Source organism: Aulonocara stuartgranti, assembly GCF_965226115.1.
Source record: "Aulonocara stuartgranti genome assembly, chromosome: 1".
Taxonomy (NCBI): Eukaryota; Metazoa; Chordata; class Actinopteri; order Cichliformes; family Cichlidae; genus Aulonocara; species Aulonocara stuartgranti.
The window spans coordinates 41,294,953-41,310,868 of NC_138939.1; the positions used below are offsets into that span (position 1 = coordinate 41,294,953).

The 15,916-nt window shown below is 41.9% G+C and overlaps 1 protein-coding gene across 1 annotated transcript in view; it reads right to left on the reverse strand.

Annotated features, from left to right (window-relative positions):
* The window catches only part of chsy1 (chondroitin sulfate synthase 1), a 29,272-nt gene extending 15,649 nt beyond the window's left edge, over nt 1-13,623 (reverse strand). Inside the window, exons 1-2 of the mRNA XM_082530794.1 lie at nt 12,884-13,623; nt 7,201-7,696 (exon numbers count right to left, since the gene is read on the reverse strand). Of these exons, the coding sequence (XP_082386920.1) occupies nt 7,201-7,696; nt 12,884-13,206 (819 nt within the window). The 5' untranslated portion in view covers nt 13,207-13,623. The remainder of the gene's footprint in view (nt 1-7,200; nt 7,697-12,883) is intronic.
* Between the last annotated feature and the right edge of the window lie 2,293 nt (nt 13,624-15,916).

Below are 15,916 nucleotides of genomic sequence, written 5' to 3' on the forward strand. Positions count from 1 at the left end.
AATAAATAAATAGTGTATACAGTATACACAAGGTATACAGTCCCTCTGCTTGAACTGCTGTTTACACAACAGCACTATTAAGTCAAAGCAAATATTGATATGCCAATAAACATGCACATCCGTATTCAAAGCTGCTGAACGAGCTGTCACTCATATCTGAAACTCAGAAGCAGCAGCTCCTGCATAATCTACATATAGTCTGCTGGGAATCAACTGTTCAGACAGGGAGACTCACAGAATCTACTCAGCACAAAGTCAGCTCCATGCTTCACAAGGCCGAGTTTCAGTGGCCTCCATTTTTCTGTCTGCTAGCTAAGCCTCAGCAGAACTCATTGTTGCTTCTAATCTTAAAGCTCAAGGATTGTCAAATAGTGATGCAATCAATTTTAGTTATGAAAACATATCGTCCTCCTGCCCTCGATGCAGTCCTTTTCTGGAACAAACAGTGTGATAAATAGAAATTGCTGACATCCACAGAGCTGTCTTTAAGCTAGAATTCCAAACTGGAGTAGATCCTGTTTATGTGCTCTTACAATGGCCCATAAAGTAACATGCCAGTTTGGTTCTATTCACACAAATCTAGAAGACCTTGCCAGCTGACCAAATCATATATTCAATCAAGTGAACCAGTATGTGCTTCTAAGCCATCTGAGCATCCAATGCTGTTAGCCGTTAGCTCTCAGAAGCTGCTGAGCGAGACAAAAAAATACTGCACTGAGTGGAACGTGTTAATACAGGACTTGGAAAATCCCCATGTGACCAAGAATTAGAGTAATCCCACCTGTGGAACTGGAACTAGTGAATCTGTAAGTTAGACAAAGACTGTTAGCCTGTATATGGTGTTAACTAGAAGAAAAGACAACATCAAGAAAACCTATAACAACCATGCAACCTGAAGAGCCAGCTTGCATCCAGCAAAGTTGTTATATTATGTTACAGACCAAAACAAGCACGAGATGGGTGTTTGGACCCGATGCTAACCGCCCTTGTGATGAAAACCTACTCAGAACATGCATGCAGAAATATAATGGTGTGGTTGTTGGCAGGTGGAGAGCAACACATTACAGAGTGTGCTGGTTTGACAGCCCTGCTGACCACTCAGTAAAAATTAGGATTAGGAGGAGGATTCAAAGCAGTGCAGCCTTGTGATTCCCATTAGCAGGGCTGGAAGTTTCTTTTTGAGCTGGCATGCATGGCAGGAGAAGAAACAGTCTTTGTACTGCTGAGGACAGCAGATCAATGTCATCCATCAAAAACACAACTACAGACTACGTCAGATGCCTTTATTGAGGGCTCTTTATCTGTTAACTACAGTTTAATGAAGTTCACTGGTAAAGAAAAGCTATTTATGGCATCACTTTTCTTCATACTTTATTGTCAGAGGCCAGAACTTTGTCAGTTTATGGTTCTGTGACAAACAAATTTATAGGCCTGATTAATCAGATGAGTTATAGGCATTGATTGTTAAAGGTGCCGTCACAGACTGTGGTTCTTTCCACAATGAGACTGAATTATGATAGAAAACGAGATTTTATACTATATTTGCTAACAGCCATTTGAAATCTCTGCTCCAGTAACAGCAGCCAAACACCGACACTGCCTACACTAGAAATCACAGGAAATTCTAGTTCTGACAGTAACAGCAAATAGTAAACACAAAACAGATAAATTCAGTGTGACAGAGGTCTGGATCTTACTATATCCCCTAACACTGGTGAGACTGATTGGAATCAGTCTCACCAGACACACTAGGACAGTGAGTAGATCCAGACTTGGCTGAATGCCTCTAAGTGCCTCTGGACAGCCAGTACGGCCTTTACTGCAGTGACAGAACCAAAGTAACAATTCTGTGGTTCTACTTTTGCATTTGAGACATCTTTTTTTCCCCCTCTTAACAATGGAAATTGGCTTCCATGCAACTAAGACCTCCAGCACCAGCTAGTTGAAACCCTCGACGCTTCAATGTGGCAGATATATTTTACTCTGTACATCGTTAAGACATAACATTCTTCATTGTTTTGTGAGCTTTAGAAGCATTATAGTTTTATGAGTAGTCAGACATTTGGAGCCTGGGTTGGGTATAATGTCCGTTAAAGTAACGGCAGGAGGAAACCGTTTCAAATACACTTTATTGTTATTTCAGTTTATTAATTAGCGCTTTCCTTCACTGTGTGACATTGAGCGGTACGGAACGTAAAATGCTTCATATTCGTTTTTGATTGCATTAAACTACTGCATGAGAGAAGCAAATGAAAATCACTGTTTTCAGAGATGCAACACTTAGAACTCAGCAGGCACATGCACAAAGAAGCCAGATCCTGCTCAAATACACTGAAATAGAGCTGACCGGGCTGATCTAAATATCGACACCAAAGATGCTAATGGTATTGGATCAGTACTTTCTTTCTCTTTTCTATGTTCAGCACGTAACCCACTGCATTGTGTTAGATAATTGTTTTTTTTAGAAGTTTACAAAAAATGTACCTCAATAACACCTGAAACTTTTGCATTGACCAGTAAGTCTATTTTACTTACAGCGTAGAGCACATTTAACCAACAGGCATCGACACGAACTACTTTAGAGACAGGAACATTTCAGGTCTCCTAAAAAACAGATGAAATTATCAAACTGCATTTTGAAAGTATTTGGGATCTCTTTGTATCCTGTGTTAAAGCATACTGAAATATGCTTGATAATCTGAAACAGTCAAGTGTGACAAATATGCAAAAATAAAAACAAATAAATAAATAAAAAAGCAAGAAGGGAAATACTGCACTGTATTGTTGCATAATATAAAAAAAGAACATCAAAACAAAAGTTCACCCTGTCATTACTGGGTTTGGCTGTTTTTGAACTTCAGTGACAATTAAAAGTCTCGTACTGTTTTCTTTCAGAATGTGCAGAGAGTGCAGGAGAAGCTCAATGGCAGCAAAAGGTTTCTCTCCAAATAAGTTATTAAGAAGTACACAAATGACAAAGCCACGAATACAAGAGAAAGTGAAGTATAGCGATGGGATGGACCAATCTAGGTTTTTCCAGGTATAATTTGATTCCACTGTTTAATCAATAAGCGGTATTACACCTGTCTGTCTAAGAGACTGGAAATCTGTCTGTGATGGCAATATGAGTTCTTTCACATGAGATTTGTGTCCAGCCAAAATAACATGTATATCAACAAAGGAAAATCATATTATTGTTATCAGCCACAATTTTTACAATAATATTTCAGTTTCTTTTTATGAAGGGGTAGCCCGTCTCAAGTGGCTTTAAGTGCTTCAGGAGAACAGAAAAGTGCTGTATAAGAATCCGTCAATTTACTGGCTTGTACGGACTGATTCAAAAGCTACCGTAGCTGACATTGCCAGTCCAGGGTGCATTGTTTGTTGTGTATACGGTTTCATAGCCAAACGCTACCCATGCTGATCTCTGTCAAACGTGAGCCTGAGCAGAAACACCGTTGCTGAACGTGTAGACCAGCTGTCCACCAATCTAAAAGAACAGCTTGTGGAAAAGGGAAAAGATTTCACTGCATATTCCCTTGCTGTGGATGAGAGCACTGACACAACTGACATTGCCCAGTTGTCAATTTTCATTCGTGGAGTGGACTGCAGCCTGACCGTAACAGAAGAGTTTTTGGCGTTACGTCCGATGCATGGCACGAGTACAGGACAAGATCTGTATGAAGAGGCATCCAGATGTGTAAATGAGATGGGACTGCCTTGGGAAAAACCCGTGGGATTGACAACAGACGGAGCACCCGCGGTGTGTGGACACTAGGGATGGGTACCGGTGTCCGGTGCCATGATGGCACCGGTTCTGACATAAACGGTAGTAACCAGACCGAAAAGCAGCGCATATTTCGGTGCTTTTTTTTCCTGAGCTGTGATACACTTTAGATTCTAGCCAATCATTTTACGTTTCCGAGAATAGTAGGCGGGCCCAGGTACGTACGTTCTTTTAGAGCAAACTCAGCAGCAACAAGTGCTTTAAGCTGATACTGTGATGCTGTCAAAGGAGGTAACACCTCGAATCTGATGAAACACCTGGCGACGCATAGCGTTTTTTTTAAAAGCCCAGAAATGCGCCGTATTTGATAGCTTGCTGCGAGACCTCACACCGAGCACATCTACTGCGGGTGGGTTGCCTGTTATGCAACATCCCCCAAAAACACGAAGAGGAGAGTCCTGGCCCCTAGCCCTGCCAGTGTAGCATAAATGATGAGGATGATGCAGCAGCAGCCGTTCTTCTCTGCGTGAGTAGCTTCATGTTGTTCGTGTGTAATTTAAGTTGAGTAGGCTAACCACGTTATTACATTAATGCATGTAAGGTGAACTAGCAAACACCGTCATAGCTACATGCAGCTGTCCTCTTGTTTGATGGCAGATGCTCCCTTCACCCTGGCCAAAAAGGCTAAAATGACCAAAGAAAAAGTGGAAAACAGTTAAACATGAGAGGTTTTTGGACAAAGTTTGTGTTTTTTCCATTGTTTAAGCACTGCTTCCAGCCAAGAATCGTACCATATATGCCCCATAGCTGCAGAAAAGGCTAACATTGTTATCTTTTTACAAAAAACAGCTGAGCATGAGAGGTTTTTGGACCAATTTTGTGTTCTCTATTCTTTAAGCACCGGTTTGAGCACCGTTTGAGCACCGGCACCGTTTCAAAAGTACCGATTTGGCACCGGTATCGGATAAAACCTAAACGATACCCATCCCTAGTGGACACAGGAGTGGATTGGTGGCAAGGATACGTGAGAGGATGCAGGACGAAAATGTCACAGAGGAGCTGACAGCTTATCACTGCATAATACACCAGGAGTCGTTATGTGACATGTAATGACCATCATAACGCGCGCAGTTAACTTCATCAGAAGTTTAAATCACCGCCAGTTCAGGGCATTTCTGGGAGCGTTAGATACAGAGCATGGTGACTTGCCCTATCACACAGATGTGCGATGGCTAAGCCAGGGAAAGGTGCTGCAAAGATGTTTCGAGCTTCGTGAGGAGATCTGTCTGTTCATGGAAAGCAAAAGGAAAGACACAACAGAGCTTTGAGATGAAACATTTATGTGTGAAATGGCGTTTCTGTGCGACATCACAAGCCATCTGAACGTGATGAACCTGCAACTGCAGGGACGGGGGCGTGTCATCTCTGATATGTGCAGTACGGTGACGGCGTTTCAAACCAAGCTGAGTCTGTGGGAGACGCAGAAAGAAACCTTGAGCCACTTCCCCAGCTGCCAGACCACGAAAGAGAAGTGCTCTACCGCTCAACATACTTGCCGCCGAGTTCCGACGCCAATCTGCTGACTTTGAAGCTCAAAGAAGCAGGTTTGAACTACTTGCCAATCCTTTTGGAGTTGATGTGGAAAGCGCACCACCGAACCTCCAGATGGAGTCGATTGAGCTCCAGTGCAATGACACACTGAGGGGAAAATATGAGAGAGCGGGTGCCGCCGAGTTTGCACGTTTCATCCCCGACACAATGCCGCAGCTGCGCATCCAAGCTGCTCAGACGCTCTCCATGTTTGGCAGCACATACCTGTGTGAACAGTTGTTCTCTTTGATGAAGCTAAAAACATCACACCGGAGCCGTCTTACTGATAAACACCTTGACTCAATCCTGAGGACTTCCTCAGCTCAGAGCCCGACCCCGAACATTGATGAACTCGTACAACAGATGAGACACCACCAAGTATCAGTGAGCAGAACATTTACGCATTTCTAGTTTTTAATTCAGTTACATTTTTTTACATTTGTTTTTACAAGACGGGATTTTTCTTTGAAGTATTGTTTTGTCTGTGTGCCATAGATTTTTGTATTTTATCTTATTGTATTTTATTTATTTATATGTATTTTTCAGTTAATGGACTCAGGGAAAATTGCAGATAAGAGCCATGAGACAGAATACAACTGGTTTGATTATTTTTTTTCAATTTTCTCTTTTTACTATTGGAAAGCAGTAACTGGATCACAGAGCAGCACAATATTGCACTTTCAGTTTACAATGCATGCAACTTCATTCATGCATTCATCTTGATATTAAGGAGCATATTTTATTTTCTTTATGAATGACATTTACTTTTTTGCTGTTTGCCTGTTGAAAATGTTTTCTTTGGAAATAACTGACAGAGCCATCAGAAAATATTGGATTATTAATTTAATCGTTAAATAATATACAGTACACTGTGTTAGGTCTTGGTTCAATAGGTTATGTGCAATCATTTTAATGTTTTAATACACATTGAACCAGTCCGGCCCTCAGCTTGTAGCAAATTTGTTTTTTGGCCCTCTGATGTATGTGACTGTGACATCCCTGATATAGATGATGAGATATTCAACGTCTTTGCAATTTTAATTTGTAGATGCAGTTTTTATGTACTGGTGAACGTTAACCCATCTTTACTTCTGACACTGGCAACTGGTCAGTTACCACTTACTTGTCCACCTTATTGTTGCACCCCATCTCAATCTTTTTGAAAACTGTTGTTCTCGTGCTCCAGTTTAGCCCAGTGGGATGAGCAGCTGAACGTAGGCCCGGTTCTCCCCCCTCTCTCTCCCCGCTTTCCTGTCTCTCTCCAATAAAGGCCAAAACCCCCCCCCCCCCAAAAAAAAAACCAACTGTTGAACTAATCAAATTCAGCTAATATTACTCTTAACATGCCACATTTTTTCAGTTTATTATGTTTATTATGTGTTTATTATGTTACTTTGTGAATAAAATATGGGTTCCTGGGACTTGCAAACGATTGGTTTCTTTCCAGTTTAATTGGGGTTGTAATATTAGCACAGCTGTCATACAGGGTCCATGGAAAATGGAAATGGAAGCATAATGTTGCCTGGAGTCAGCTTGTATGGAGCTGGCTACATTTTTGACTTGTTTTACACTAAAATATGTTGTATGTCAACTGGCACCATTAAAAGTATACAGTGTTAGCACTTTTGTAATGCATCCCAATACAGGTAGTAAAGACACTGAAGCCTTTTGTTGTGATTACTAAGTGAATTTATGGAAGTGTATTCAGAGACAACAGCATGTTGCGCTAAATCGGTCTTAAATCCTTCCAGATAAATCCTATACCACTTCCTCTGCCCACATACACTCAAATCCACCCATAACTCCCTTGCACCTCACACTTGGAAGCCCTGTGTACAACAACTAAATTACTACACAGATAAATAAATAAACAAACACCTTACCTCATACGACCAGACACACTGAACACCTGCAAATCTCCTGACACACCGGCCCACCTCCACATCTTCATGGGTAGTGTACATCTCCTGTAAACACTCTCTGATATGGGGTACCATCCTCTTAAGAACTTCACGGCTCATGATGACGCCTGGCCCACCCATACAGAAGTTCTCCCCAGGCTCCAGAGCCAGTTTCCCAAGCTCATCCCGGGCCCCCATTCCCGTTTGACCCAGAAAGATGGCCTCACTACTATTGAGGCTGCGCAGGAAGCTCTCGAGCTTCTCACTCTTGATGTAGACATCATCATCAGCCCTCATAAACCATTCATACTTATCCAGGTAATAGTCATGCATGTACTTAAGCATCATGAAGGACTTCTTTTGGGGAGGGTATGAGTCATCTACATTCTTCAGAGCCACTATCGGGATCGGTATGGAGGTGTCAGATCCTTCACTGGAGAAGAACTCCACACGACCTGGAATTGTCTGTGCCCATGTCCTGTAATCAACACAGACAAAAGGAGAGGACTGGTGTTATGATGATATGTCTAAGACAACCAAAAACAAGTGTGTATTCTGCAGAGGACACCACTAGGTACATTCATCTGGATATGGCTGAAACAGGTGGCACAGTCATAAATGTTCAGCATTTAGAAACCAGCGGCTATTTCAGAGGTAGAAAGCTCATACTTTAGTGATATTCCTAATTTGCATCATAACCTTCCAATAATATTCCTGCTAAACATCAAATATTGTGACAATAACAGTTTTAGTCATTTTGCCTCTGTATAGCACCACATCGGAGTTTAAATCAAACAAGTTATGGTTGAAGCGCACACTTCCGGCTTGAATTTTAACAACATGTAACTGTTTATCAATTACAGGCCTGTTTTGGAGCAGGTCCTGCTTCTTTGGGGGTATTCCTGTCCTCTGATTGTCTTCAGTAACAATTTAAAACAAAACAAAGCCAAAAAAACCATCTGCGTGTGTGCCAGAGAGAGAGGACGTGAACGCCTGTGTTTGTCATATAACGGACTTGAAAAGTGAAGGTGAGACTGCAGTAATCCCACCCCATGAGAGCCAGAGGCAGACAAGGAAATGCCCAGGAGGCCCCGGACCTCCACCGCACCCAAGAGAACCGAAAATCCGAGGATAACAACCACGCGTCCACGCGTATAATGTCCTTTAGAATAAAATGGGCGGCTGCATTGGTGATATCACTGTGCCACTTTATTTTATCTCACAAGGCATGGACTGGGAAAAAGTATCTGTGCAAATAAAATTCGGTATTGTCTGTGGATTGCATTGTGCACGTATATTGTCAACTGCACACTGTGCAAGGGTGGCACTACTTAAGATGTTAACATTTTATGGTGCTACCTGCCTTTTTGGGAACACACTTTTGACACAGTTTGCAGAACTCTGCTTCTTTGTCCAAACGGCCAAAAACTCTCCACGTAACTAAAGTCCTCTTCAACAAGTTCCTTGTCTCTTTAGCCTTAATATTCGACGACTTTGCTCTGTGGCTACAGCAGGCACTACTAGATGGGAGGTTGGTGGTTCGATTCCTGGCTGCTCTAGTCTACATGCCAAATATCCTTAGGCAAGACACTAACCACAAATTGCATATTTGCTAACCACAAGTGTGGTGTTGCATATCTGGCCAGTGTACCAGATTGGTGATACAGCCATTTCTAAAGTTTCGATTAGGTTTATTTGGGTTTTTTAGTCTAATGACGTCCTCCTTGTGGGTGGCTGTAGCTGAGGAGGTACTAACTGTATTCACTAGAGGGTTGGTGGTTCAATCCCTGCATTATCCAGGGCACATGTTAAAATGTCCTTGGAGGTGCAGGTTTCCCGTTTAAACAGTACAGTTACGTAATGACTAAAACTTGCAGCATTGTTTGCCAGTAGTGCAAATGCTCGTCACTGAAAGAGTGGCCACTGGTACACTCACTGGTGGTGAGTACAGAGTACAGCACTTACGATCTCACTTAGATTATCTTTGAGTTAGTGATATCACAGACACTCAGATACTGGTGAATGATTGCTGAGAGTGATGGAATCAACCTCTCTCTGACACGAGGACCTGGAGATTTAATACATCATTAATGAAAGAACAAGATTTCCTTAAATAATTCAAAAACAAGTGGGTGACGTATTTAGATAGTAATGACCTACCAGCAATATCGCCATGTGTTCTATGGGAAGCAAGAAAAGCAGTAATGTGTGGCAAAACATTATCTTACTGCTCATATAAGAAGGAACCCCACCCCCGCTTGTATTAGAAATAGCACAAACAATTCAATCATTAGAATATACCTATGCTCACCACAAGAGCACACATATTTAACAACCTGAGAAAACTAGAATAAAATGAAATATTTAACGAGAGAACAAAATTTCTGATGCAAAGGCTGCGTTTGGAGGACTTTAAACATAGTAATAAATCTGGAAAAGTCCTTGCTAAAGAGCCTGTTAAAGCTATAAAAGGAAGAAAACTATTTACTCTATAAAGGATTCCACTGGGAACATTACTCATGATCGACAACAAATAAATGAATCTTTTAAAGACTTTATACAGATGAATCCCTCCAACGCTGACATTGCAAACTTTCTTAACAATACAAATCCACCAAAGTTAAATGACGAACAGATTGTGGTTCTGGATTCACCTCTTTCTACATCCAAATTCCATGAAGCCCTACGGCGTCTCCTAAACAATAGAGCCCCAGGACCAGATGAAGTAAATTAACAGTCCTGCCTCTGAATTGTAATTCTCGAAATGCCACAACTACTCCACTACAGTCAGGTAACACTAGAGCTCTAGGTATAAATTGGCTGGACCTAGAATAATAGTTTTGTGAAAAAGCCTTTCATCAGCTCCACGTAGGTCACAATGTATAAGGTCATTCATGTGGCTTTGCTGGCTGTAATGCAGCAGCACCGCTGTGGACGTGGGCACCCGACCTGGGGCTTCCTTCTTATACTGCTGGGATAGGTGTGCAGAAGCTGTATGGATCGGACGGACTTGTCACTGTTCGGGTGTCATAGGTCACAGCGATACGAGCAGGTACAAAAATGTGATGATGTCTGACTGCATGCCACTGATTGGCTGGTCGGTGGCATCACTCGATGAGTCACAAGAGCGTCTCATTTACAAAAATCAAAACCACCACTTCCCGTGTCACAGACCGGGCAGCGGGTATATTCTTGCCTCGATGGCCACCTTTGTTGTACCTTTCATGTCGCATATTAATTACGCCACCAACGCTAAGCTGCATTACCGTTACAGCGACCACGCACATGAGCTGGTACTTGATTGTAATGGAAAACCACTCAGAGTTGATCAGAGTAGGTCCTAATGGAAAAGGGGCTTAACACGCTCTCTCACACTACAAGAACATTGCTGATTTGTACATCTCTGCATTTTGGAATTTGTGTTCCAGATGCTGTAGGTTTGTTTTTTCTTACCAGAGTACTCCATCCTTTTATTTCATCTCCCCCTATCCCCCACCTTTCTTTTTTCCTCCCTGTCCTGCTCTTGTGATGATGACATCTGCCTTAGACATCATCATGACAAGACAAGAAAGCTCCTTACTACGTATGGATGGTTTCATCTCACGTCCAGCACCCTATAACTGTACTCTCCGCCGAAGATAGAAAGCTGAGGACAAGTGAGTGCCAAAAGCACTATTCAGGATAAAACAACATAGATCCATTAGTACTTCAGGAAAATGGCCATAACTGTTCATGTGCCGCTGCACGCCGCGTTTCACCGGTCAATAGAAAAAGTAGCCAATCCTATGGCTGGACCAAAGTTGGATTGAAAGGTGCACAGGAACAAGCCCTAAGCACAAGAGCGATAGAGTCTGGGGTCTACCACACCAGGCAAGACCCCAGGTGCAGCCTGTGCAAAGATGCACCTTAGACACTTCAGCACAGACAGGGCATACTGGAACACCATTACCAAATGGCTGGCATAGCATAAAGGAACATCTATGCCGAGTATGGTCTAGATGTCCCAAGGTCAAAATGGGATACACACCCTAGGTTGGTTGAGACTGACCAAGCTAAAATCCTGTGAGACTTCCAGGTATAGACGGGCAAGCTGGTGGTAGGTGACCAATATGACATAGTAGTTGTGGATAAGCAGAGGAAGACGCCCATTGTGACGATATAGCTCTACCAGCAGCTTGAGAAATACCAAAGGCTGTGAGAGTTAGAGAAGATGTGGACATCTCAACTCTGGAAACAGTAAGGAACAGCCAATCAGAGGAAAGTTAGCTTTTGTCTGTATATGGTATTATTTATTAAATAAGTTAGGAAACCATGTAAGTGCCTCTTTCTACAAACATACACACATACAGGGTGTCTATGTACCTACACATTATGCCTCAATATCACCACAACCACAGTCGAGTTCTGTGGGAATTACTGGCCAGTAAAGGACAATAAAGATTATTTCAAACTGTAAATCTAAACGTTTTAATGACACTGAAACTGATGGAATATGGTTCCTCTCCAAAAATAAACATAAAAGCAAAAGTAATCTTTAAAGTAGAGTAACTTGAAAGGTAACACTGCTACACTTCTTTTAAATACTTACCCTTACAACATGTCAGACATTATCTTACACTGTATTGAGCTGCTTTTTGTTCACTGCAGTCACAGTTCCATCTTTTTTCTTCACCATTTATAAAAAACAAAACAAAAAAACAACATGTACCCATGTGCTCTCATCACTTCCAGATGAACTACAGTTTTTGGCACACATGCTGTCTACAGTACTGTGGTACTAAAGAAAGAAGAGTACTTTCCTCTTTTCTTTCCGCCTGGGTCATGGCCTGAACTTTCTGTTGAAACATTTTTTATTTTTACTTCTCCACTTGCTCATAAAAGATTATCTGGCTGTTGGGTTTTACTCAGTTTTCTCTTTCTTCTAAATTGTAGGGTCTATACCTTTTGATACGAAATGACTTGAGGTTGTTGTGAATTGGGACTTTGTCAATTTAATTGGATTTAATTGAACTGGACTTACAACTTTAAAAAGGAATCACCGTCCTAAGCACAGCAGTAAATTAAGCAAAATATGGCTTGAAAAGCGAAAAAGCAAAAACTGGGTTTATGGTATTACCTTGTACATGTCCAGACTTGAATCCAATTGAAATTTGAAGTGGGTACTACATGCAAGTAAAGCTCTCAGAAAACTGGTCACACTTTTCAAGCCTATAACAGAGACTGATTGTTGATGTTTTTGTTAGAAATATATTTTTAAAAGTTTAAGGTTTTTCCTGTCTGTTTGCCATCAGGTATGTCTGCTTAAAAGGGTCAACTGTTTGCTAATATGTTAAAACGAAAAGAAGAAATTGTGATGAACTTCGTCGTGATCCAGTTTGATTATCTACAGCTGACGATCTCGTCTACCTCCTCAGCCACGACCAGTCGAAGTTAAAGCAGTTTTACTCTCCATACGAGCTGGTAGCGGACAGAACATTGCTATACGTGTCACATAATGTGGCATATTTGTGTGCTAACATATAAATATCATTATGTTTCACGTTATAATACGTATAGCCGGTTAACTGAAGAGGCTACTGTACAAGAGGCCCGTGCGTTTCCAAGTTTAGTTCTTTTATATTAAATTGATAGGTTCGGGCATTGTTCCGTAAGTGGCGTCACATACCTGTGTGCTGCCACGGCACGGTTGTTCAGGTACTTCTGGGCAGTCATGACGCCAACAAATAGGAAATTGTTCGATCTGGAAGCAGATTTCTCAGTCGGCGGTGAACCGTTAACTTCAGGCCACAAGACTCCCCCGTATTCTTTCCCGAGACCCCCGTTGAGCCCACACCCGGCAGAGTTGGCTTTTCTTTTCTGTCCAGCTTTCTTCAACTCACTCGCCTTGGGTAAAATCAGCCTGGAAGCCAGTGTGAACCCAACAACCAGTCCCAACAGAACACTAAACCAGGCTCTTCGACTTCGACCTGCCATTCCCCCAAACTTCATTAGCTCTGTCGGTAAAAGCGATAAGCAAGACTCGATCGTCTCGATACAAACACTGAAGACTGGGTCGATAGAGCTCGTTTTCCGCCAGAGAACCGGGCTCACGCGCAATCTCTCATGGTAGAAAAGCCCTTTTCTTCCAGATGCCTACGTAGCATCGCAACCGTCTTACTGAAGCCGTCACTTGAACAATTCTCTGTCGTTGGTCCTTCGGGCGATCAAGCCGTCCCCCGCTGTCGATCATGGACGAATTTCACAGCGATCGAAAAGCGCAGTAGCTTTTTATCACTTAGCGTTCAGTAGTGGTCCGACTCTCACCATTATCTAGACATGGCAAGAATGTCTGTCGAGAAGAATGATCGCGAAGGGTTTAACAGTGGTTTGACCCAACGGCAGCTCCGTAGAAATCTTCTAATCGCCTCCACCCCCGTGGGCCCGACGGTGCTGCCTTTAAGCTGCGTGTGAAACCATACTCACACGTCTAAATTCATCTGCTGTGTAAATGTAGCCAAAGCGTAGCTTCTTTCTGCCATAGTTAATAACACTTTACATTAAAGCAGTAGTAGTTATATAGTTAGTGACTATAAGTGTCACTAATGCACGAGCTATTGCGTGAAACTGTTCTAACAAAAGTCACATTGCTTGATTGTGTACACACATGCTGATAATGCTGAGTGTGACGTGTAAAAGCCTATTAACATAACATCGTTTTTCCAAGACAAAAATTTGTATCAGTATGTCATTTTATTACGCCGTCATTTATTAAGATCTGTGGCCGATAAAAGAACGAGTCACAATAAAGTTTTGAAAGTCTAACGTCCTTAAATGCAGCATGCTTGTTCTCTGAACTCTAGCGCCCCCAAGTGCTTGTGGTGGCGTTCGTCACCACGTCGAAAACTCTGCCTTGTCTTCATTGTGGAAGATTTTACAGCATGTTTCTTTTTAGGCCACGTCAATAAGTGACAATAAAAAGCGCTTCTGGCGTGTATTAAATTGACGATCTCTGTGAACTGCAACGTTCTGCTGGGAAAACCTCATGAAAGACTCCTGGCACTCTTTTTTTGACACACACCACCCTCTTAAGAAACAATGGTTTCCCTATTTATCAAAAATGTCAAACTGAACATTCTGAAAGTAAATGACAAAAATCCTTTGTTATTAACAGTTTAAAAACAATTAAGAAGATTTATTTTCAAGATTTTTCTTGTTTGTGTTTTCAACTGAGATAATAAAAAATACTGAGCACAAAATATCACCATGTTTACTTTTAATTCTGCAAAAGTACACCTCCCATATACATGTCATTTCAATTCAATTTTATTTCTATAGTGCAAGTCGCACTTTATATTATAAGGTAAAGACCCTGCAATAATAGAGAGAAAATAACAAAAATCAGACGCCCCCCAATGATCACATGTTTGCCAAAAGTGGTAAGGAAAAGCCTTATCGTCTGGGTTTTTCTTCCTGTTAAAAGGATGCAGTCGTAACAACCACCAGGCGCTACAACAAAACTGGCTCACATGAGGACCGCCCCTGAAGAGGAAGACCAAGAGTCACCTCTGCTGCTGAGGATAAATTCATCCAAGTCAACAGCCTCAGAAATCACAAAACAGCACCCCAGATAAATGCCACACAGAGTTCCAGTAGCAGACACATCTCTACATCAACTGTTAAGAGGAGACTGTGTGAATCAGGTAGCTGCCAAGAAACTACTACTAAGGAACAGCAACAAGCAGAAGATATTTCATCCATCCATTCGCTTCCCCTTTTCAGGGCTGCGGGGGGCGCTGGAGCCTATCCCAGCTGTCATAGGGCGAGAGGCAGGGTACACCCTGGACAGGTCGCCAGTCTGTCGCAGGGCCAACACACAGGGACAGACAACCACTCGCACTCACATTCACACTCACACCTAGTGACAATTTGTATTATCCAATTAACCTATCCCCACAAGCTGCATGTCTTTGGACGGTGGGAGGAAGCCGGAGTACCCGGAGGGAACCCACGCAAACACGGGGAGAACATGCAAACTCCACACAGAAAGACCCCGGCCTGATGGTGGAATTGAACTCAGGACCTTCTTGCTGTGCGGCAACAGTGCTAACCACCGTGCCACCGTGCTGCCCCCATTTATTTTAAAGAAAATACATCAAGAAACAGATTATATTAGATTTATATTTCAAATATGACAAGTGCTGATTTTATAGCAGCAAAATTATTATCTTTAAAGTTTAAGCATTTAATAAGGCGGAAAGCCTTGCACCGAGTGGATAGTCAAACAAACTGAATCATTATAAATACATTATTTTATATTTATTACTTTTCAAAAAAAAATCTTATTACTTTATTGTTATAGCACTGGAGATAAATAACAAGGAAATGATTCCGGATCAGCACCATGATCGAAACCTGTTGCTGTAGTATGTAAAGTATTCTGGAGAAGGTATAATATGTCACTGTACATGCATGTGGGTGTGCGTGTTTTATGTGTATAGATATTTTAAAATGATCACGCATGATATAACACTGTCCAGACCGGCCCTGTAAGGACAGGAGGAGGAAACAGTGAATACATGAGCTTCAGTGGATCTCTCACCAGCTGGATCACAAAGAGCACAGGTAACAATAACACACGTACCAGTTGTTGCATTGCAGGAGTGTTCAAGTAGAAAAACAACAATAAACACAACTACAATGTTTTGGTTCCATAACACTT